Source organism: Phycodurus eques, chromosome 14, assembly GCF_024500275.1.
Source record: "Phycodurus eques isolate BA_2022a chromosome 14, UOR_Pequ_1.1, whole genome shotgun sequence".
Lineage (NCBI taxonomy): Eukaryota > Metazoa > Chordata > Actinopteri > Syngnathiformes > Syngnathidae > Phycodurus > Phycodurus eques.
Window position 1 is genome coordinate 23,342,110 of NC_084538.1, and position 22,914 is coordinate 23,365,023.

General features: G+C 47.1%; 1 protein-coding gene across 1 annotated transcript in view; it reads right to left on the reverse strand.

Annotated features, from left to right (window-relative positions):
* The window catches only part of gabrg1 (gamma-aminobutyric acid type A receptor subunit gamma1), a 60,922-nt gene that overhangs the window by 3,016 nt on the left and 34,992 nt on the right, over positions 1-22,914 (reverse strand). The window contains exon 8 of the mRNA XM_061695853.1: positions 1,558-1,760. Within this exon, the coding sequence (XP_061551837.1) occupies positions 1,558-1,760 (203 nt within the window). The remainder of the gene's footprint in view (positions 1-1,557; positions 1,761-22,914) is intronic.

Below are 22,914 nucleotides of genomic sequence, written 5' to 3' on the forward strand. Positions count from 1 at the left end.
TGTCAGTTACGCGGAGGAACATGGGAATCGAGCAGCCGCGAGAGAATTCAAGATCAACGAATCCATGGTTCGCAAGTGGAGGAAGCAGGAAAACGAGCTTCGCCAAGTCAAGAAGACGTCGCTGAGTTTCCGCGGAAACAAGGCGAGGTGGCCCGAGTTGGAAGACCAACTCGAGCAATGGATTAATGATCAAAGAACAGCCGGGAGAAGCGTCTCCACAGTCACCATTCGACTGAGGGCAATAACGCTTGCAGAAGAAATGAAAATCCAACATTTTCAAGGAGGTTGGTTCTTTCGTTTTATGAAACGGCGCCATCTATCCATCCGGGCAAGGACTACCTTGGCCCAGCGACTTCCGGCGGATTACAAGGAAATGATGACCATCTTCCGCTCCTATTGCAGTAAAAAGATTGCAGACAAACACATCCAGCCCAATCACATCACCAACATGGACGAGGTGCCGCTCACTTTCATACACTTTCAACATCCTGGTGAACCACACTGTAGAGAAGAAGGGGACCACCATGGTAGCAATACGCACAACGGGGCATGAGAAGTCGGCTTTTACTGTTGTGCTTGGTTCCCATGGTAATGGACAGAAACTGCCACCTATGGTGATTTTTAATAGGACGACGCTGCCTAAAGAAAAGTTTCCAGCCGAAGTCATCGTTAAGGCAAATCAAAAGTCCTGGATGGACGAGGAGAAAATGAGAGAGTGGCTGAGTGCAGTGTACGTAAAGAGAAAGGATGTTTTTTTCCACGTGTCACCGTTCCTGTTGATCTGTGACTCCATGCGCGCCCATCTCACAGCCGCTGTGAAAAGCCAAGTTAGCCACCATATGTGGATGCTTGGGCTAAGGTATCTGCTTTTACTGTTGTCCAAGCTTTCGCGAAAGCTGGCATCATTGCTGAACAGCCCCTGGCAACGAGACTGACTCTGACAATGACGCCGTGTTTGCGTGAGAACTTATATAGTGTTTCAAGTGTAAACTTGACGTGTAATGTGGTTTGTGCTGCATTCTGAGTGGACTGGTTGCCTCTGTATGTAAACAGGTAGTGCGGTCCAGGGTAGGGGGGTGGATAAACTCGATATGCGACATCAGCAGTCTTTTGAAGCAATTCATGAGGACGGGGATCAGTGCAAAGGGACGATTGTCATTGAAGCGGGTTGGAAAATAATTATTTGGTACGGGATTGAATGTGGTGATGTCTGTGAATAAAGGAATTGGCCTCAGTCTTGCAATACCTTTGGAGGTAAGTGTAACCCAAGTCAAAAAAAAAAAAAAGTGTCAACCGTGTTACCTGTATGTGATTTGGAAAATACATGTTCAGTCAGAAGATTAGGTTTGGTCAACACAGTGCTTGATTACATTTTAACATGTATTACGCTTACTTTTGTGTCATCTTACTCCACACACTGATTCAAGAAATAGAAGACAATTGATGTCTGAATGTCTCAGTGGAAAAAAAGACAGACTCCTGCGACACATACTTCTGGACCTTGGTTAAAATTATGCACACTTGTTTTTTATTGAACAATAGACAAGTGTTACCCACATGTGTGTTATTCTTGTCTTTAACCTTTTTTGTCTGTCTGTTGCTGGTGAAGTAATGCAGCGTTCCGTACTCCATGAGAGCAGCAAAGGTGAAGATGAAGCAGACAGAGACAAACAAGTCCATTGCTGTAACATATGACACCTTGGGCAAGGACCTTCTGGAGATGGTGCTAAGAGTTGTCATGGTAAGCACTGTGGTGATACCTGAAAGTAATGCCACAGAAATGTATTATTAGCTAGACCTTGTTACACCTCATGATGGTGTTTACTGACATTGTTATTTGTAGGCTATGTAGGCTGTTAATTATTCACAATGTTAGCATACAGTACATTTTCAACCCAAAAAATGAAAGCAAGACGATTCACTAAGCCACCTCTGATTACAAACTTGAATCATTCAACACAATAAATTTTGGATGAGAGTTGGAGCGTCATTAACGATTTAAAGTTATAGTAACTTGTAGGAGTAACTCTAAGGTCGAACAAAGGTAAACCACCACAGGCATAATCTGATTTCTGCTGTTGTAAAATTGTGGTTCCAGTCTTGTTAACCCAAATATGTCAATGGTAAAATTGTGGTTTAAGTGTCATTACACCTGAATTGTAAGTTCTTAAATAAAATTTAATGGGGCTCAAGGAGTCAAAGAGCTAAAAGGTCTTAACTAATCCTGTGGTAAGTCTTACGGCCATTTGAAGTCAGAGCTTTGGTGCAACTAATAACTGTGGTCAAACTCTAAATTGCATGACAGCTGTGACTTTTGACTACCGTGGTTCCATCCATCCATCCATTTTCTGGACTACCTATCCTCACTAGATGGCTTTTGGTGAGAGGCGGGGTACATCCTGAACTGGTCACCAGCCAATCACAAGGACCACATAGACAAACAACATTTTACACTCATATTCAACACCTAGGGACAGTTTAGAGTCTTCAATTAACCTACCGTGCTTTTTTAGGAATGTGGGAGGAAACCGGAGTACCCGGAGAAAACCAACGCAGGCACGGGGAGAACATGTAAACTCCACAAAGGAAGGCCGGAGCTTGTATTTGAACCCACAACCTCTGAACTGGCCACCATGGCGCTTACAGATGTTCAGCTATATTTTAAAGTGGCAAAAGCGGGTTTAAAGGTCCCCTTTCATCAAAATCAATTTCCCCCCCCACTGTTTCATGTATAACATAGGTCAAAATGAGTCTGTCACATGGTTTAAATTTGACATCTATGCGATTTGTAGAGTGAATGCAAAAGACGATAAACGGCATAAGGCTTGCAAAACAACCGGATCAGATTCCAGTGTTTGTGACAGTAAAAAGCTACTCATTATTCAAGTACCTGCCCACTTCGTGTTTGCTGCACACCCACTCATTATGTACATTATGTAAAAGTCAAACATAAAATTAGTTAAACAAAGAACAATTAAAATAATGAAAGAAAATCAATGTTAAAACATTATAACACTCAAACACTACAGGGTTTCATGTTGAGTTGAAAGCCAAAAAATAAAAATAGATTTTAAGACAGTGACATTGAGGGGCTTTGCCTAATTTCCAGGGGGAGGTTTTTCCAAAGAGATGGACTGGGAACGGAAAAAGCTTTATCTCCACTGAGCCTCCACTTAGTCCATCCTGAGTATGTCCAGGAGCATATGGTCAGCTGACCTGAGGAGTGTGTGGGTGGAGCAGCTCAAAGAGGTATGGTGGAGCAAGACCACGTAAAGATTTAAATATAAATAAAATAATCTCAAAATTGACTCCGAATTTCACAGGAAGCCAGTGAGGAGAGGCCAGAATTTACGTTATGTGCTCCCTCCTACCTCCTCCAGTTAAGAGGTGAGAAGCAGCATTTTGAGCCAAGTGGAGCCGTTTGAGGACTGGCAGACTCCAAAGAAAGTGTATCACAGTAATCCAGCCGAGATTTAACGGAGGCATGGATTACTGTTTCAAAGTGCTGTTGTGAGAGAAGAGGCTTTACTTTAACCAGCTGCCTAAGATGAAAAAAATAAGGACTTGACACAACAGCACCAATTCGCCAATCCAATTTAAAATCACTGTTCAGTTTAAAACTCAAGTTTGAGACGATTGGCTTTTGATGGTGTGTCAAGGGGCCCAAGTCAAAAGGGAGGAGGGATTTACAAGTGCCACCGGGACCAAACACCATAACATCTGTTTTCTTATCATTAAAATTACCTGCGAATATCTCATTCATCCAGGTCATTTCATTCTCAGGGAATTGGATCAATTACAACTGGACTATTCTGTTTGTTTTAGAAGATGTTTTGCCTCTCATTTGAGCAGGCTTCATCAGTTCAAGCAACAATGCTTAGTTACTAAACACACTAGACAGTGTTTGTCTGGAAAACCAATTTAGAGACATGCCCCACACCACAAACACAATAATTCTTTTGGTACGGAAAAAAGAGGGAGAGCCATTAAGCTAAGTTTAGAATAGTGAAGCTTACGGTCACTGTCACCATAATGTGCGCGAGAGATAAAGGGCGCGAGCCGGTGACAATAAAGTGATTTAATGGGACCCGCTTCTCAAAATATCCTCCTCTTTTACTTCACCCACATGACATGTCCACTCCTTTGTGAGGTTGTGATTAGCGGGCAAACAAGCCAACGCTTGATGAATTCTGCTTCATGAGGATAGTAAGCAGTGTTATACCTAAATGAGTTTAATGAAAGAAGGTTCATTAACTAGTATATATTATGGGCGAACGTGAACTGAACATAGTGTAGCGGACATGCCAAGCAAAAGATGCCATCCGGCACCCCAACCTCGCACTACCGCCGATCCCCGCCGAGGTAGACTGTAACTTTAGAGCCACACGCAGACTCTAAATGGATTAACACAATAAACTGTGTTAATCCATAGACATTTGCTCTGCCATGCCGACGCTACGTGAATCACGTCTGCCTGAGACTTCAAAGGGGAGACCCACGGATGCTGGGTTCGCCCCCGAACGCTAAGTTAATTAACTCCCCGCCAGTCGAAGGATTGGACCCGCAGCGACGCCTCCACCCCGCCTCCTGCTGAGAGCTGCCACTTGGGAGTTGGAACAGGCAACAGCGACATCCACGGGCGACGGAACGACACTACAGACACGGGTTCATAAGACAGTCTGTGACTCGACTGGGAGTCAATATTTTAAGAACCTTACATGAACGCCACTTGTGACTGTATTGCTGCAAACTTGAATATCTAACGTCAAATCTGTTGTTAACTGAACCAGATGGAATGTCTCACCCCACGCCACAAATGTCACATGAAAATAGTGATGTTCTCCACACCACACAACATTTGAAACATTCATGACAGGTATTAAAGAGGATGAGCGTGTACCAATGCAGCGTGAGGAAAATGGTCTCGTTATCTTAACCCCAATAATTAATATTTTATTCCACTGGTTTTAAACCACAAAATAATCCTAGAATGGAAAAATAACGCCAAAATGCAGTCCAGCCCTTCGGTGTTCGCGAAGGTGGTAGAAAAGGAGGGGGGGTGAAGGGGGTAAACCCCCCCTGTTTGACCCGCTCTGGCCATAAAAGGGGCCGGAGCTGGGAGAAGTTGAGTAGTTTTTGGAGTCTTGGTGCACAAGTCTTTTTGGTCACTTCGACCAACTCGCCGACGACCGCGCCAGGCAGGACGCCCACCTCAGCCGAGCTAAAAAGGACACATCGGACAATCTCCGGCTGCCGCTTCCTTCAAGCGCTCCGAGCCACCCTGCTTGGGGCCCGGAACTCAGTCTGAGGGAACGGAGGCGGATGCAACGTCATTGTCATTTAATTTTCATGTGTCACACCATTTGAAACATTTTGTCGACAGAAAACACAAATCATCAAATGTGGTAAAGGACATGCAGGAACAACTTTTGAAGCTACAATTGGCCCAGGCCCGTAAAGTGGCCATTAAAAAATAAATAAGTAAAAAAATAACAATGGAAGCAGAAAAACAGATGTGGATGGCGCAGGGGTCAACGAGGAGACGAGGCGGGAGTCATGACAGAGTACACCAACGGAGGCAGGGGAAGCCCTTGCCGACCTCCAACGGACCAAGCGTGCTTCAATGGTGGTCAGTATGGACACTGACGATCGCCAATGTGCTGTTTACCCAATGATTCAACAACGACCTCCAGTGGAACCCGGAGAGGCCACACCTCAAAGAGGAGGCTACAAAGCTTCACGAGGGAGAGTTGGGCGCAGCCCGGCAACAGTATCCGCAGCAGGCTCCACAGCAACAAGAGCCATCTCGCCAGTACTAATGCGATGAGGACTAGTCCGAATGCCCAATGAGCCTGGAGCCAGGGGATGGAGGAAAGACAGAGCCTCTGAACCCCGCTAAGGGAAGATAACCAACTGAATGAGCTGTGCAGGGTGCCCATGAGTCTGCCCATTACGACACCATTAAAGACTGAAATTGCTGGACAGACACATGAACATCAGTTTGTCCTCATGAAAAAAGGGGCTCCAGTGAACCTGATGGGCAGAGATCTGCTTATCAAGACCAGGGCTACCATCCCTTGTAGCCCGGATGGACTAACGATACGGTTCCCCGATGGGACCATGATGAACTGTGGACAGAAGTTGTCCTCCGGATGGAACATGATACAACATGAACTTCCGGAAGCAACTGCTGACATATATTGGGCCCGACTAAAACCTGAAACAAAAGAGGGAGGCGGAGTTTACTCGGCCTTCCGGCGGTGGAAGCCCTGAATTGACTCTATTGCCTCCTAAAAGCCCTCCGATCGATCCCCTCCATCTCACAGTTTTATGATAAAAATGACGATTTGGTTTACAGAGAAGCTTATGAGCCAATACAGGAAGAAAACTGGATGCTCAATAGTAAAAGTATTTACATAGGGAAGCAAGGTCACACTTTTTGACTTGCACTTGCACTAGGTCATGAAGCCTGAGAACTGGGACCCATGGTGAGAAAATGCCATTTGGCAAACGATTGGCAACAAGATCAAATACCCAATGTGTTGTAATCTCCTAGTACGAAATGTTTTTGTATTCAAAGTGTTGGAGCATGTGTCTTTAACGCGATTCCATGACAGAGAGCTCTCGGACCATGAGGACGCTGCACAGCTGTTGAGCTCGCTGCCGGACTCACTGTGGTCCCAGGGGTCTGTGTACATCCGTGACTCCGGTAACATTCGAGGTAAACCCGACTGCTTTTGTTAACGTGCCATAGTATCCTTGTAAACAAGAGGCCATAGAAGATATCGCGGAAACCCAAATTCTGAAATCCCAACGCTTTGGTCCATAAATGATGTTATGAAACCCTCTGCTCAAGCTGCAGAACTGCTGGCCATGTGCAGGGCACTAGAGTTATCTGAAGGTCAGTGTGTTACGATTTATTCTGATTCGGCGTATGTGGTAGGATGTTTGTTTGTTGATCTGGCTGCATGGAGGCGACAGGGTTTTGTTACGTTCACTGGTGACCCAGTGGCCCACGCAGAGCTGATTCAACGACTGAGTAAGGCTATTGATAGGCCGGTGGAGGTGGCTGTGGTCAAGTGTCCAGGACATGGGAAAGCGGGCACTCTGGTAGCCCGGGGGAATGGCGCAGCGGATGCGGCGGCGAAAGAAATAGCAGGCTATCGAAAGGATGATGAAGGAGGCAGCGCCAAAGGAAGACAAGCGTAAGTGGCAAGAGACAGGTGCTGAGTATGATGACAAGGAGAAGCTGTGGTTTGTATGATGACAAGGAGAACCTAGGAGACTGATGTTACCTACAGGAAAGTTATGTGTCAATGCTGAACAAGCTGCGCTTTTGGTGGCACCCTGATCCCTTTGGCACGGGTATCTTTTGCAGAGTTGTGATTAATTTATATAAGGGTTTGTTTGCAGGTCTGGTCAGGGGCCTCTCTGATGGAAGGAGACGACCTGCTGGTTTGTGTATGGGGTTGTGTGTGGATACTGTGTTTTGGTGTTAAATTAGTCATTTAACAAAGGGGGAAATATGTACATCCTGTATGTCTGGTCAAAGAAGGTTATAATCATGACTCTGGTGATCTCCCTGATTATAGTTACAGGAATCTATTATGGAATGCCTTCAATACAAGGAGAAAGAGTGACCAAGAGGGCCATGAAGCCAACAGGGGCCCTAGAATTGAACTACACATTGGGGGAAAAGACGGTATACCAATTTGAATTGTGTAAGGTGGTAAATTGTGCACGCTGGGGCTTTACTTTTTTTTTACTTTTTATGTAAATATATTTTTATGTAACTTTTATGATATTACAGTTTTTATGGATTATTATGATGCGGCACGATTAAGTAAGATGAGATCTGATTTGTGGTGGATGTGTGGGGATGGTCTGTTGTGGGACTTCCTGCCCGGGGAATGGACAGGCACTTGTGCATTGGTCTCTATGATAGCTCCCACAGTGATTAAGCCCCTCTCTGAGCAGGAAATCATTCAAATGGCGGATTTCACCTGGGAGCGTGACTGGTGGGGTAGCTTGAACCGTTTCCGCCGTATGGTCAGTGGCTTCAACGTGGGTGGAAATGCTTGGGAAGAAGGTGAGGACCCCACCTACCTGGATGCCATTGGAATTCCCAGAGGTGTCCCGGATGAGTATAAAGCTCGCTGTCAAATTTCCGCAGGTCTTGAGAGTATTTTTATATGGGTAACTCCGAATAAAAATGTGTATTTCATAAATTACCATCATTACCAAATTCAAAGATTGGTGAATTTCACCTCCCAACTAGCGGAGGGCATCCATGAGCAACTATCAGCTACATCTCATGGCATTCCAAAATAGGTTGGTCCTTGATAGTATGTTAGCGGAAGAAGGGGGTGCCTGCTCTCGAATTAAAATACATTGTTGCACAATTATCCCCAATAATACGGCGCCGAACGGAAAGATCACCAGAGCCATGAAAGGTTTGCAAGCCATGTCTGTTAAACTTAAATCAATGTCTGGAGTGGAGGACAACCCATTCTATAGCCTGCTTAATAGGATGTTTGGTAAATGAAGAGGTCTCATACTGCCTTTGGCAACTACCATCATAATTGTCATGGCTGTGCTTGCTATTTGTGGATGTTGTATTATCCCTTGTCTCAGGAACCTGGTTCTCAGAATTGTCCTCAAGGCCTTTGTGGGTTAGGACCCCTACGGCCAATATCAGCTGCTGTCCCTGGACGAGGACAGGGTGGCCATGGAATCGCTCGCTCCATTGAACGATACTGGTGTATCCTCTCTTTAAATTTTTAAAATTTAAAGTTTTGTTTTGCTGTGAGCACCCCATCAGGGGGTATTTGGAGACAGATGTCAAGGAAGAAAGGAACTGCGGGGAGCCACTATAAACATTGAATGCAGGAGACATCTGCAGGCGGCGTCTGGAGCCAGATCAGATAGTCATCATTCTGCCGAACAACTATGACGTCAGATTACGGACCAATCAGACGACAGCGATTCCATACTGGCCTGTTTGAAACATTGCATAAGTCTGGTGTAGAGTCAGATAGTTTTAGTTCGACTACTTTATCTGCTAAGGATAAGATAGGGTAGTTACGAACCCAGAGCTCTGCAAATGTATAGACTCCTCTGTCAGGAATAAATTGGTTGGTTTTTATACATTGTTGTGAACGAAGTTCTTTCACGAAAACGAGCACGCTTGGAACCACGGGAGTTAGGAGATTTTAAAACACAGGTTCCTTCAAAATCAAATTTAAATCTACAAATATGTGAAGACTGTCCCAGTTTAAAAGGCTGTATTTTTTTTAAATTGCACAGTGATGATAGTGCCTTGGTTTTTTATCCATCACTTTAATTACTTGTTTGTACAAAACTTCCAATGTTTTCTTTTTGCATTCTGACCAGCCTGGGACCAACTGGTTATGCAAAAAGTGACTAAGAATCATTGAATGCAAGTAAATTTTTGCGGCTTCAGTTGACATTTCATTTCGAATTGCACAAAAAATTGCGAGGTTTAATTTGATATTTTTACACAATTTGTCAATATGGGCTTTAAAGGAAAGCTGTGAATCTATTATTAACCCAAGATATTTGTAGTGGCTGACAATTTGCATTTTTTTCTCCATTAACAAGTATGTCGGGGTCAGGTGATACAGTTTTAGAAATGTTTAGCTGTAGACAGCACTCCTGCAACCAAGTTGTGACGCAGGACATTATATTAGTGAGTTTAGCAGCAACAGTATCTTTGGAGCGACCATGAACAAAGAAAACCGTGTCGTCTGCATACATTACTCACTCTGCTTCAGAACAAACAGTGGGCAAATCGTTGATATAAAGACTAAATAACAGGGGGCCTAATATTGATCCCTGAGAGACTCCAGAGGTTAGCCTTAGAGACTCAGACCTGCAGTTGTTAACTGATACAGATTGTTTTCGGTCATGCAGATATGATTCAATCCAGCTCACAGTTTTGCGAGAGACGTTAGATTTTGAGAGCTTGGTAAGAAGAACAGAGTGATTTACTGTATCGAAAGCTTTCCTGAGGTCCAAGAACACCGCCCCTACAACTCCACCCTTGTCGAGAGAAGATTTTATTTTCTCAATGAAGAGGCATGTAGCCATTTCAGTGGAATGCTTGGATCTGAAACCAAACTGCATGGGGTGAAGAGAGAGGGAGCTGCTGTTTAAATAATGGACAATCTGCTCTGACACCCATTTTTCTGCAACTTTGGAAATGGCCGGAAGAATGCTTATAGGTCAGTAGTTATTCAGAGAAGTTGAGTCACCGGATTTAAAGACAGGGGTAACAATAGCAGATTTCCAGGCCTTTGGAAAGTGACCAGATGAAATTGAAAGATTAATGATTGAGGCAATAGGAGTACCAAGAGTTGAACCTAGATCTTTGAGCATGTTCGTGTCCATTCCAAAAACATCCTTTGCCTTAGATGGTTTGAGTGAATGAAATAAATCGATAAATTTGGTCTCAGTAATATTTGTAATAGTAAAGAACTGTGTTGCAGACAATGCAGGGTATTCCTTCCTTTGTTTTACTGCAAACTTAGAAGAGATTTCTGACACAGATTCAATGAAGTAGTTGTTAAAAGCATCAGCCTTCACTTGAGGTTCCGTCAGGATGTTTCCATTTGATTTAATTTGCATTAGTTTTGTTTTGTTATTTTGTATATCACCCAATAGTTTTTAATATAATTCCAGGTTATTCTTGAATTTCCCTTCACACTATTCAAAGCAGTAATGAAAAAGCCAGCTTTAGATTTTCTTATTTCTTTCACTACTCTATTTCTCAGTGAAATAAAGTGGTGTCTATTGTATCCTGATTTGACCGACAACTTCAAGGAATGATCGCGTTCTTTCATCAGTTTCAGAATAAATGTGTTTAACCAAGGAAGGCCATTCTTTCTAGCTTTAAGTTTAATTATCCGTGTAAATTGTATAATAATTTCTTGTATTTTGTTGGCAAATTTAGAACAATCCTCATCTAAATTTTTACCAGTGAGTAATACATCCCAGTTTACTTCTTGGATAGAATATTGGAAATTTTGTTGTTCGTGTTTTGGTATCCTATTGGATTCAGTGGTGGCCAAGGGTTTGAAGCGCTTTTTATTTCATTTTCTTGTGACCATTATAACATTGTGATCAGACAATCCTGTGAGCATATTGTATGGCTTCAAGATCTTTTCTGGGCTATTAGTAAAAGCTAGATCAGTCTGAGTTCGGGTGGAGTTTGTAATTCTCGTAGGGCCATTAATTACCTGAGTCATATCCATATCATCCATAACCCTTTTCAATTTTTTCCTAACTTTGTTAACTTCCCAATTAACATGTAGGTCACCCATTATTATCACCACTTTAGCAAGATTGAGTTGTTTCAGTAAAATTTCCAGCTTTTCATAAAAAGCTGCATTTGATGAGGGAGGCCTATAAATAACTCCAAGAATAAAAGACATTTGCTGTGACAAAGAAACAGTTAGTCCAAGAAATTCAAATCCATTCTCATCTGTAACATGTATTTCATTACAATTAAAAGTGTCCTTGGCATAAATCATAACACCTCCTCCCTTAGAACTCTGTCTGTCGTTTCTAAACATTGTATCACCAGGTACAGATAGTATTGCTGAGGGCGAAGATTCATGGAGCCTACTGTCTCAGATAGGCAGAGGAAGTCAATATTTGAGTCAGTTAGAAGGTGATTGACCTGATCACTTTTCGTTAAAATGCTTCATATATTTAAGTGTGCACAAAGAATGCCTTTTGGTTTACGTATTGAGTCTCATATTAATTTAGAGTTATTAACGGTTTGGAACACCCTGCATTTCCGGTGCTTTAGTATTGCGGGGTTTGGCAGCCCCCTGTTTCTTTTATTGGCAATGTTTGCATATAGCTTTACGCTGCCAGCTTCTGCATCAGCCAGCAGTGGAGGAGGCCCAGCCGGCAGAGGTGGAAGCCCAGCCGGCAGAGGTGGAGGCCCAGCCGGCAGTGGTGGAGGCCCAGCCGGCAGTGGTGGAGGCCCAGTCGGCAGAGGTGGAGACCCAGCCGGCAGGGGTGGAGGCCCAGCCAGCAGGGGTGGAGGCCCAGCCGGCAGTGGTGGAGGCTCAGCCGGCAGGGGTGGAGGCCCAGCCGGTAGGGGTGGAGGCCCAGCCGGCAGTGGTGGAGACCCAGCCGGCAGAGGCGGAGGCCCAACCTGCAGAGGCGGAGGCCCAGCTAAGCAGTGGTGGAGGCCCAGCCGGCAGTGGTGGAGGCCCAGCCGGCAGTGGTGGAGGCGCAGCTGGCAGGGGTGGAGGCCCAGCCGGCAGGGGTGGAGGCCCAGCCGGCAGTGGTGGAGACCCAGCCGGCAGAGGCGGAGGCCCAACCAGCAGAGGCGGAGGCCCAGCTAGCAGTGGTGGATGCTCAGCTAGCAGTGGTGGAGGCCCAGCTAGCAGAGGCGGAGGCCCAGCTAGCAGTGGCGGAGGCCCAGCTAGCAGTGGTGGAGGCCCAGCTAGCAGTGGTGGAGGCCCAGTCGGCAATGGTGGAGGCCCAGCTGGCAGTGCTGGAGGCCCAGCGAGCAGAGGTGGAGGCCCAGCTAGCAGAGGTGGAGGCCCAGCTAGCAGAGGTGGAGGCCCAGCTAGCAGTGGTGGAGGCCCAGCCGGCAATGGTGGAGGCCCAGCTAGCAGTGGTGGAGGCCCTGCCAGCAGTGGTGGAGGCCCAGCTAGCAGTGATGGAGGCCCAACTAGCAGTGGTGTTGGCCCAGGTGGCAGTGGTAGAGGCCCAGCTAGCAGAGGTGGCGGTGCAGCTAGCAGTGGTGGAGGCCCAACTAGCAGTGGTGGAGGCCCAGCTAGCAGTGATGGAGGCCCAACTAGCAGTGGTGTTGGCCCAGGTGGCAGTGGTAGAGGTCCAGCTAGCAGAGGTGGAGGTCCAGCTAACAGAGGTGGAGGCCCAGCCGGTAGAGGTGGAGGCCTAGCTAGCAATGATGTTAGCTGATCTAGCATTGGTGTTAGCCCGGCTGCTCGAGGTAAAGGCCCAGATGGCAGTGATGTTGGCCCAGGTAGCAGAGGTGGAGGCCCAGCTAGCACTGGCCCAGGGTTTAGTTCAACATCACCAGCCAAAAGAAGTATCAGCAAGAGATTAAAAACACCCAGGAGTGGTTTGCCTGTGACAGCCTGTTCCTGCTCACCTGGGGATGAACTGGCATGGCCATAGTCCAGTACCCTTGTGAATAGCATGTGCTGACTCCATCTGGCTGGATACAAGGTTAGAGTGTCCCTTTTTCTTGGACATGTTGAACTTAGCAGAAGATAGAGGGTTATCCAAACAGTAAAGGAATACATTGATAGCATAATCCATGGTCCTATTTGATCTTTGGAAGACTTTTTAAGCAAACACACGGGACCTGCCAAACTGTGTGGCTGCACCCCGGCAGCCATCTTGTTTTCATTGCTCCCTTCCGTCGAATCCACCTGCTCACGGTGCAGACCAGGCCGGCTGAACACTCGGGAGCCTGACTCGCCAGCTTCAAACGTGTTCCAGACACGTAAATCTAACATTGCGGTCTACAAAAAGTACGGATTAGTGCATATTTGGGTTTATATTAACGAGACCAGGAGTACTCAGCTATATGCATTCACTACACGCCCAATCTGCTCATCTCATGTCACAAATCCCTTCCTTTGTCAATGTTCATAGATACCTTGCTTGTTTTGTGTTTGTCTGTGTTTTATCCCGCAGAAACCATTTTTGATTATTAAATTTTCTATCAAATTCACTACTTGCATTGGTTATATGTGTGTTTGGGTTCGGAACGAAACCTCTCGAAAGTCTAGAACTCAAGGTTCCTAGAATGTAGCCACCTTCCGACAAGAGACTGATTATAAAGGTTTGTCGTCATTTCGCCTCAAGTTAAACTTATAAAAATATGACGTGGTGCCCCTCATATCTATCAAATATCTTGATTTATTTTACGCTGTAATTTAAAAATACCATAACCCGGAAGTGACGCAAGCGCCGCTTCCAACTCATCGTTTTCTTCTAAATTACGCACAATTTGATGTCCCCCAATAACTACAGAGTGGTGCCCGTGTAAGGCGGTACTAAGTTTTGTTCCTAATCCAAACACAAAACCCCCGATTTATTGCAATAAACCAAGACGGCAGCTGCCATCTTGGCAGGGTCATGTCGAGGTACGTCCCCTGCTATCTAGACTGTGGCTATGTTGTCACATTCCTTTACCATAGCGACCAAAGTCCAAGCACTTATTAACAAGAGAAACAAAGATTACCCCTAGTGAAACTAGCGTTGTTGCACTGTAACTTTTATTTGGATATCCGTTTTATGCGCTGCATGCTTTGAACTGTGGGGAGATTTCCTATGTAAAGTTCTGTTGAAAAGGCCTTCGAGGATCGCGAACAGGTCACGAATCCTGAGCGTTCGCACGGTCCTCGTCTTCTTCCCGCTATGCTCTGGAGGTGCTAACCAAACTAGCTATATGCCCATTGTGGTGTTGGGAATTTTATTCTGAGTTTCGCTGTGTAAATAGGAGGTTTGGGAAGTCCCTGGTCACGAGAACGTGTTCTATACCGAGAATCCCGTTACACGTCAGTCGAACTCTGAGCTAGAGTGCTAGCTCTTTGTGTGTAAAAAAGAAAAAAAAAACACACACATGGCACCCACGACGGTCGCCATTTTCACTTTGTGTTAAAATCACAAGCCTCTCACTGAATGGCATTTGGTCATTTAAAGACTCAAGGCTTCGTAATTCGTCTTCCATCTTGGAGAGACGTGACGTCATCGAGAAGTTGCCACCCTGGTTTCTTCCTTTGTGGCGTGATCCGTAGCATAAGCTCCTCGAGTTGTTGTCCTCAAGTGCCCCTCGTGGACGTTCATTCCATCACGCAACTTCCGGGTGTGTGACTGGAAACTTGCGTTGACTAGCTCCGGCTCAAGCCGCTAGTTAGCCATTACCGATCGTGTGCTAAGGCATTGTGTTCATCTTGGGTCGTTGCTTTCGAAACAATAAACGTGGGCTTTCATAATAAGCACCGCCATGTGCTTTTTGTGTGCTGATAAGCTTCTGGTGTGCGCTGCGCGCACCGCGCAGCCTGGCGTCACCAGTTGCCCAGGCAACCGAACAACCCCAAGAGCTTGGCTTAATTCAAGATAGTTTTAAAGAGCATTTTAAATTTAAAGCCTCCGTTTTCGCTCGTTTTCGAAACGCATACGCCGTGATCGTTCTTTAAAGCTTTATGCCTGGTATTTTTAACCAGTTTTGGGATTTACAACGTGAGATAGCAGTGCCGACGCCGGAAAGCGTCGGCACTGCTATACAGCAACACCTCCAGTAAACGTGCACAACACCTTCTGTCAAATTAAACTGACAACCGCTTACAGTAACCACAGTTAATTAACGGATTTCTTTTACAAAGTGGAGTTTATTAATTGCTTGCTTGGCTGTTGTAATCACTCTGGTGTCTTTTTTTGGCGAAAAAAGTAAAAGAAAAACTTGATTTGATTAAAATTTTTCTGAAAAACATTTTTTTTGAAACTTTTCTTTTGGAATATTTTATTTTTTTATTTTTATTATTATTTCTGCAATTGGCTGGCAACCAGTTCAGGCTGTACCCTGCCTCCTGCCTGATGATAGCTGGGATAGGCTCCAGTCTCACTGCTGCAGCTGAGGCTGCACAGTTGCTGATGCACAGTTGCTGCCTCAAGACAGCGGCAGATTAAACTATGAGGATGATAAAACAACCCAAGCCCCGACCTCGAGCGAATTAACTTCCGGAGGTCAGTATAACCAACTACAAGACGCTTATGCCGAGATTGCCCACTTAAAAGGTTAATTGGTAGAATTAGCCGACCGACCGTCTAATGACCAAGTACTTGAATTACGGGCCGGACATCAGCGAGCAACTATTCTGGTGCGGCAAGCTTCTGGTGACATTCAGCGGCTCACCGAACGCACCGACACACTCAAAGCGGAACGCTCCAAAGCAAACAGTCGTACGGGCTCAAAACACAGATGGTAATCAGGGAGACGGAGCTGTCCCACCTCCAGCAACAACTCCGGGACCAAGAGGATGAGTTAACCCATGTCAGGCGTGAGCTACAATTAGCTCAACAGCTGCCCACTTACTCTCTGACTCATCCCAGTATTCCGGCTCCTGCTACAGACAGCGTGGGGCCCTCCCTCACCAGAAGTGTCACAGAGCCCTACAAAACATCTCCAACCTTTGGGCCGGAACCCACCTTAAGGGGGCGCTGTGCGGCCAGCCCCACCTGTCGCAGCTCACCTTTTCGACTCACCCCCGACTCTCCCTCCACCCAGCGCTGCTCCAGATATGACTCTCAGAGACTTCGACAAAGTGGCGCGCAACATTCCGAGGTTTGAACCTCAAACGGGTCACACGACACAGCCGCGTACCTTGGAGACCTCGAATTTCACCTTAAACGATTCCCTTCTGCTACTACGGACGACAGACTGTACCTTATGAAACTTACATCGAGCCGAGAAGTCAGCACCTTAACTGAAGAACAACCGGCTCATGTGCTGGCTGATTACCCGGCCCTCTGCCAAGCATTGTCTTGAGAATTTGATGACCCAGAGGTCGCAACCGGCTTACCACACAGTTAAACAGGGGAGATTTGAGACACCCCAAGCTTATTACTGCCGGTTGCGTGAACCATGCTTTGGAAATTTAAATTAACCGAATATGGAGGAGGACAAACGTTTCAAAACACTGTTTGTCAAAAACCTACATCCTAACAACAGCCACCAGCTGAGCGTAGGAGCGTGCGTTTTGCTAAACAAAAACACCCTCCCTCTAAAGCACAAGACTCAGGCGTCTTCTTTAAAAACGCATCACCACAGATGGAATTAGAGGGCGCTACGTACAACACGCGTGTGACCAACACACCACGTTCTGGCGATGTTAAACCCGACAATCAAAAGAAGTCGTTTAACCCATACAACCAATCTCGGCCCACGTACAACAATGGTCCTCGTAACCAACAACGCCAACGATAAATCAAAATCATGGAATGACCGCCGTTCTAATTCGCGCCAAACTTACAAGTCAAAACAGGGTACACGTAACGACCAGGATAAATCTGACTCGTCCAACCGAGGCCCTAAAGCGACAAGTGACAACCGGGAAAAGGGCTCCCGAACCAACAGCTCTCAAAGGGAATTTAGTGCCGTGGCAGAAGAATTACTTGAGGTGCTCCGTAGCCTGTCCAAAGACATAAAGCGGGACCCATCATTATGACTAGGACTGACTGAGTCGAACAGGGCCACAGAAGACGCAATAGGTCAACCAGGTAACCTCCGTTGTTCCCCTAATGACCTGCCAAGGCCGCCGTGACCCCGGCCGACTCCTCGACGACCTCACCTTGCCATAACCTTAGCGGATCACTTTGTGACGACCAATCCCTAAACCCCTCTTGTGCCGTCCTAATCATCCGACTAGACCCAGGCGAGGCCCCTGACTCGCGTGACATCACACTACTAAATAATGTTCTGCCATTTCGACAGCTTTTGGGTGAACTAACCGCTAAAGCTACATCCCGAAGGTTCTATTTACCCGTTACGCTTGAGCATGAACTTGTCCAAGAACCTCTGATTGACCCCGCAGCAGACATCACTGCTATGTCCCATGCTGTGTTCTATCAACTTCTGACATTGCTACAAGCCAGTGGCCGCGACCTTCAACTGCAACGCTGCGCACTAACTATCCGTGCATTTTCAGTAACTAATATTGAGCTAAACTTGACACGTTTCTCTGCCATCTTGTCCACACCACACGAAGAGCTCTACGGCCCCAATGTTGCTGGTGGAAGTAATTTGCATGACTGCCCAACAGACGATGTCATCCTGGCTTTGTGGGCTGACAAATCGGCAAAACCTACGACTTAGGCATCCTGACCTTCAGTTAACGCTGAAAACATTTCGCTTTCCCGTTAACACTGTCCCACCGTCTGCAGTCACCGTATGCGCCCTAAAACCTGCAATGGAACCATCGCTTGTTAACTCATTGCTTCCTAGTAGTCCCCAATTTGCCGCATAAAGCTTATGTTAGCGCGGATGTACTTGTCCGACTGGCCGTTCAAATTGACACTATTAACAATGTTTTGTGGTCACACACTAATGGCGGCGGCGCCAACCGTGTTGTCCAATCGTTAAACCTAAAGTTGGGAAAAACCATCCCCAACGCTTGCAAAGTATTGAGTGAAGACAAAGTTAGAGTAAAAGCGTCAACTATCAACTTCCCTATTCGACTAACCAAGCCGTAACCGGTCCGCATGCCTTCTTTCAGCCTTCGCCGGAGTTTAACATGCCACCCCCGTCCTCGACGCTTCCCGAACAACCGTGCTGCTGATTCACAACCACAGGGAATGACATTCAAATCCTCAGATCCACTAGGCTTGGCCTCTTGATCTGCTCCGACTTCCACGACTTCAATCTCACGGTCCCTGTGATTGGTCACCTTCCACTAGACCTCTTCCCATTGCCTAGCATTGGTGGAGTACAGCTCACTGTTCCTTTGCGACACATTGCTCTCATTCCAGTGGGACCTACTGAGGGTGATGACATCATCAGAGTGGACCTGGCTACAGACCAACACTTGGTCATCCATGCGCTCAGTACAATCCCAGCTGCACCCAAAAACGCGTCTCCCGCAACTTCACCCACTCCCTCAAACTCATCGCGAACCAACTCGTCTGCACCGGTAACACCGTGTGATAGTCTCCTGCTCCCTTATCCCGACTTTGAAACCCACACGCAGCAGATCCTAGCGGATGCTGACGCCCTAAGTTCCGAGGACGAACGACAGCGTTTGCGGGAAGTGCTAACCAAACACGCCGTGTCATTCGCTAAAGACTCACTCGACTGCGGGCTGACCGACTTGCACGTTCCGACCGTTGCGTCTTGGCTCCCCACCCCACCCAACCCGTCTGTCGGTTATCACGCGGCGCCAAGTTGTCTCCGCTGCACCTTCCGCTGCTCGGCCGCAGGATGATGGTTCGTACGACTCTGTCAACCCAATGCCTGGTGCCTCTGCAACTCTTGACTTTGACTTGACCACCCAGCACTCGCCAAGCTCTCCAATTGGCTCTCCGACTCCGACGCAAACCCAGTCTCTGCCGACGACATAACCGCCGACCAAGACCTTGCAGACTTGTGGCTAATACGGGACAAGCTGCGTCTAGTCAAAGGCCTACTTGTTTATGTCCCCGGGGACCACTCCCTGCCCAGGTTTGTGGTCCCTCGGGGCGAAAGGGAGGTGATGCTGACCCACGACGTGATGCTGACCCACGACGCACCTTGTGCAGGACACCGCAGCGTCAGAGCAACAACCACAGCCCTGCGCCAAGCAGTATACTGGCCGCACATGCACAAAGATGTAGCAGCCTACATCAAAGGCTGCCTGGTATGCTGCCAATTTCACCCAACGAACCCCAAACACAGAGCACCTCTCCAACAAAGAGGAGTTGCATTCCCGTGGTCTGACCTTCAGATTGACTGGGTGGGACCAATGTTCAACTCCCGTTGAGATTGAAGGCCCTCAGGGTCACCCCACACAAATCCACAGGAGTGTCCCCTTTCGAAATGATGACCGGAAGGCGCATGACACTGCCTCTGCACTTGCTATACCAACCTGGTGAGGCCAACATAGCCATCACCTATACGACTCACCAATACATGACCGACCGACACAGCCATTTAAAGACCACATTCGCCATTGCCCAGCGACACCTGGGGAGAAGTGCGGAAAGTCAGAAGGCGTATTGTGACCAGAAAACCTCACAGGACGAACACCAAATAGGGGACTAGGTGTGGTCCTACCTGTTTGCACAACCAGGCAACACTAACTAGAAAACCCTTTGCCCCATATCTCGTAAATTCCGACCCTACGAGATCGTGGACAAACTCTCTCCGGTCGCGTACAAAATTAAAATGACCCAAGGCCGTAAAGGCACGCTGTTAAAGTGGGTTCATCGCAATCAAATAAACAGATACCACCGTCCCAGGGTCCCCAGTGAGGAACCACCGAGTTCCCCACCGGAAAGCCGACCGGAGGTCGGTCCCAACGACAAGGGACCAGTAGCTCCGGCTCCACAGGGATGCTAAATCGACGCAATTTAGGCTTGTAACACCAAACGTGATCTAGACCTCGACCCGGGGTTGGACTTAACACCGGCGGTCCTTGGAGGTTCAATCTCAAGGTTTGGAACCAGTGAGTCTCAGCACCAGACCGACCCATGCCAGTATAGTCACCTACCCGTTCTCCTGTCATTGCCAGGGGAAAATTATGCTGCTACTGAGACTCGCGCTGTACTTGCTCCCCATCACTGCACAGCCTGAAATAATTTGGCCAGGGCCCACCTCCGGGATCGAAAGACACACACCCAAAAAGTGTTCATCCGCCTCGAACCACGGGAAGTGAATTTGAAACACGTCGGGACGTCCACCAAAACCACCAACGCAGGAGCTAAGTGGTCTCGCAACGCTATCCACAATGCCGCTTTCGACACCACTCACATGTTCCAGCAATTAAAAAAAATTGCCGTTACTCAGGCCGATCTCAGCGGAATCCCCAGACGTTCAAAGCATTTTGTAGGGGGCCTCCTCATGGCTGCTGCCTCCCTCGGCACATTGTTTAGCATAACCTCCACGGTTAACGCCCTCATCTTAAACATGGTTAAGAAACAAACTGGTGAACTTCAAACCGAAATGCCTAACATCCGACGCAACATGGAGAGACAAATGGCAAACCTCCAATTGTTTGGGAGACACTCAAGGGTACTATCCTTGTCCTCAACACTCACAGTGTCATCCTGAACCAAACTAGACAGAGCATAAGTAAACTACTGTTGGTGGTCCAAACGGATTACACTCACACACAGATTGTTACCACATTGATGAATGACATGCTATGTGAAATCTCTTTGTCCATAGACCACTTAGCAATGGGTAGAATCCCTCCGTATTTGGTTCCCCTGAGCTTAATCGAAAGCATCCTGTCTAAAGCTCTGGCAAACCCCATTAGCCCTGTCCAAGCCCACTTGGCTTTTTCTATCGGGAGTTCCACTGTCCTGTATGTCAACCCTGAGTTCCGAGAAGTAGCCTTCCTTGTTACTCTTCCAATTATCGACTCCCGGAACATCTATCGCCTAAAAGACGTAATTAATGTTGACACCTGGCAAAGCGACACATACGTCCGAATCAGTACTCCCGCGGTAGTCGCCTATCACTATAGTAACCCTGATCTGTATCTGGCGCCAAATTTGCATGTGCATCCTCACCAAAGCCATTCATTAGCTGTGTCCCAGTAAGCCGTTCATCCGAGATGTAGTGGATGGGATTAGTGGCCTGAAGCCCATTAAGGATGGGTCGCGGTATAGAGCAGAAGCTACACCTTGCTACCAGGTTACTACTACTCACGCGGAAATTGTTGGGTCCAAGTGGCTAGTCAACACATCAGCCCTAAGCGCAACGCTGAGTTATGACCACCACCACCACGACACCACAACAAGACTCGCCCTGCCAAATCAAACCACGTGGCTCGACGTCCCCAAAGATGCCATTTTGCATATTGAGGACGTCACCCTTTACCACCTGCCAACCGAAAATTATGAGAGCGAAATTGAGATTTATAACTTTTACGGACAGTACAAATTGGAAGTTGATCCTGAGACGCTTACACAGATTCAGTTTGAAGGAACGCAGGCGATTGACATCACCCACATTGACAACACCTCACGCGCTATTAACACTGAGGACAGAACACCCAAGCTCCCGCTCATGCATTCCTGGTCCGCAGCAGATAACATCTTAATTGCCCTGGTCAGTATCGGTTACTGCATGACCTTCGGCATCGCCTACCTGCTCTACCGAAAGACTCAGAACTTGCAGGGTCTGCTGAACCAGTGCTCAGGTGCGCGACCCAAAATTTTCCATAGGAAAAGAACGACTGAACCCGAACCTAACCCCATACAGACAGACCTTGATTGATTTGTCGGGTTGTACTCCCGACCGCTGTGCCCCCTACGTGCCAAGTTGGAGCAAGCTACCTCTTCTTTCTCTTTCTTTCTCCCCCGTAGAGCTGTGTTGAGTTCTCTTCTTGTTTTTTTGTTTTGTTTTTTTGTGTGATTGTTACTGAGAACTCTACACCTAGGTAATGCTCGCCCTTAGTTTTAGCTACGCCCAATGCCCCGTATTTCTACTCTCCCTGCTATCCCAATAGCCACACCTACACACATCAATCCTGGCCTATATACATATATAGGCTGACCTTATTTTGGAAGTTGCCATGAACAACTGTTGTAGCCATAAGGGGGGTGATATGCACTAAGGTTGTACTTTGGTAACTGCCTTGTTGTGCGTGTGTTCCTGCCAACCTGTGCCATCTTTCAACGAGACGTCACCTACATCTGCCATCGAGCCGGATCAGCCGCCGAAGGGGGGATATGTAGCGGACATGCCACTCCAATGATGCCACCCGGCACCCCAGCCTCGCACTACCGCCGCTCCCCGCCGAGGTAGACTGTAACTCCAGAGTCACACGCAGACTTTAAACGGATTAACACAATAAACTATCTTCAACAAGACACAGACATTTGCTTTGCAATGCCGACGCTAAGTGAATCACGTCTGCCTGAGACTTCAAAGGTGAGACCCACAGATGCTGAGTTCGCCCCTGAACGCTAAGTTAATTAACTCCCCGCCAGTCGAAGGACTGGCGACGCCTCCACCCTGCTGAGAGCTGCCACTTGGGAGTTGGATCAGGCAACAGCGACACTACAGACACGGGTTCATAAGACAGTCTGTGACTCGGCTGGGAGTCAATATTTTAAGAACTTTACATGAACGCCACTAGTGACTGTATTGCTGCAAACTTGAATGTCTAACGTCAAATCTGTTGTCAACTGAACCGG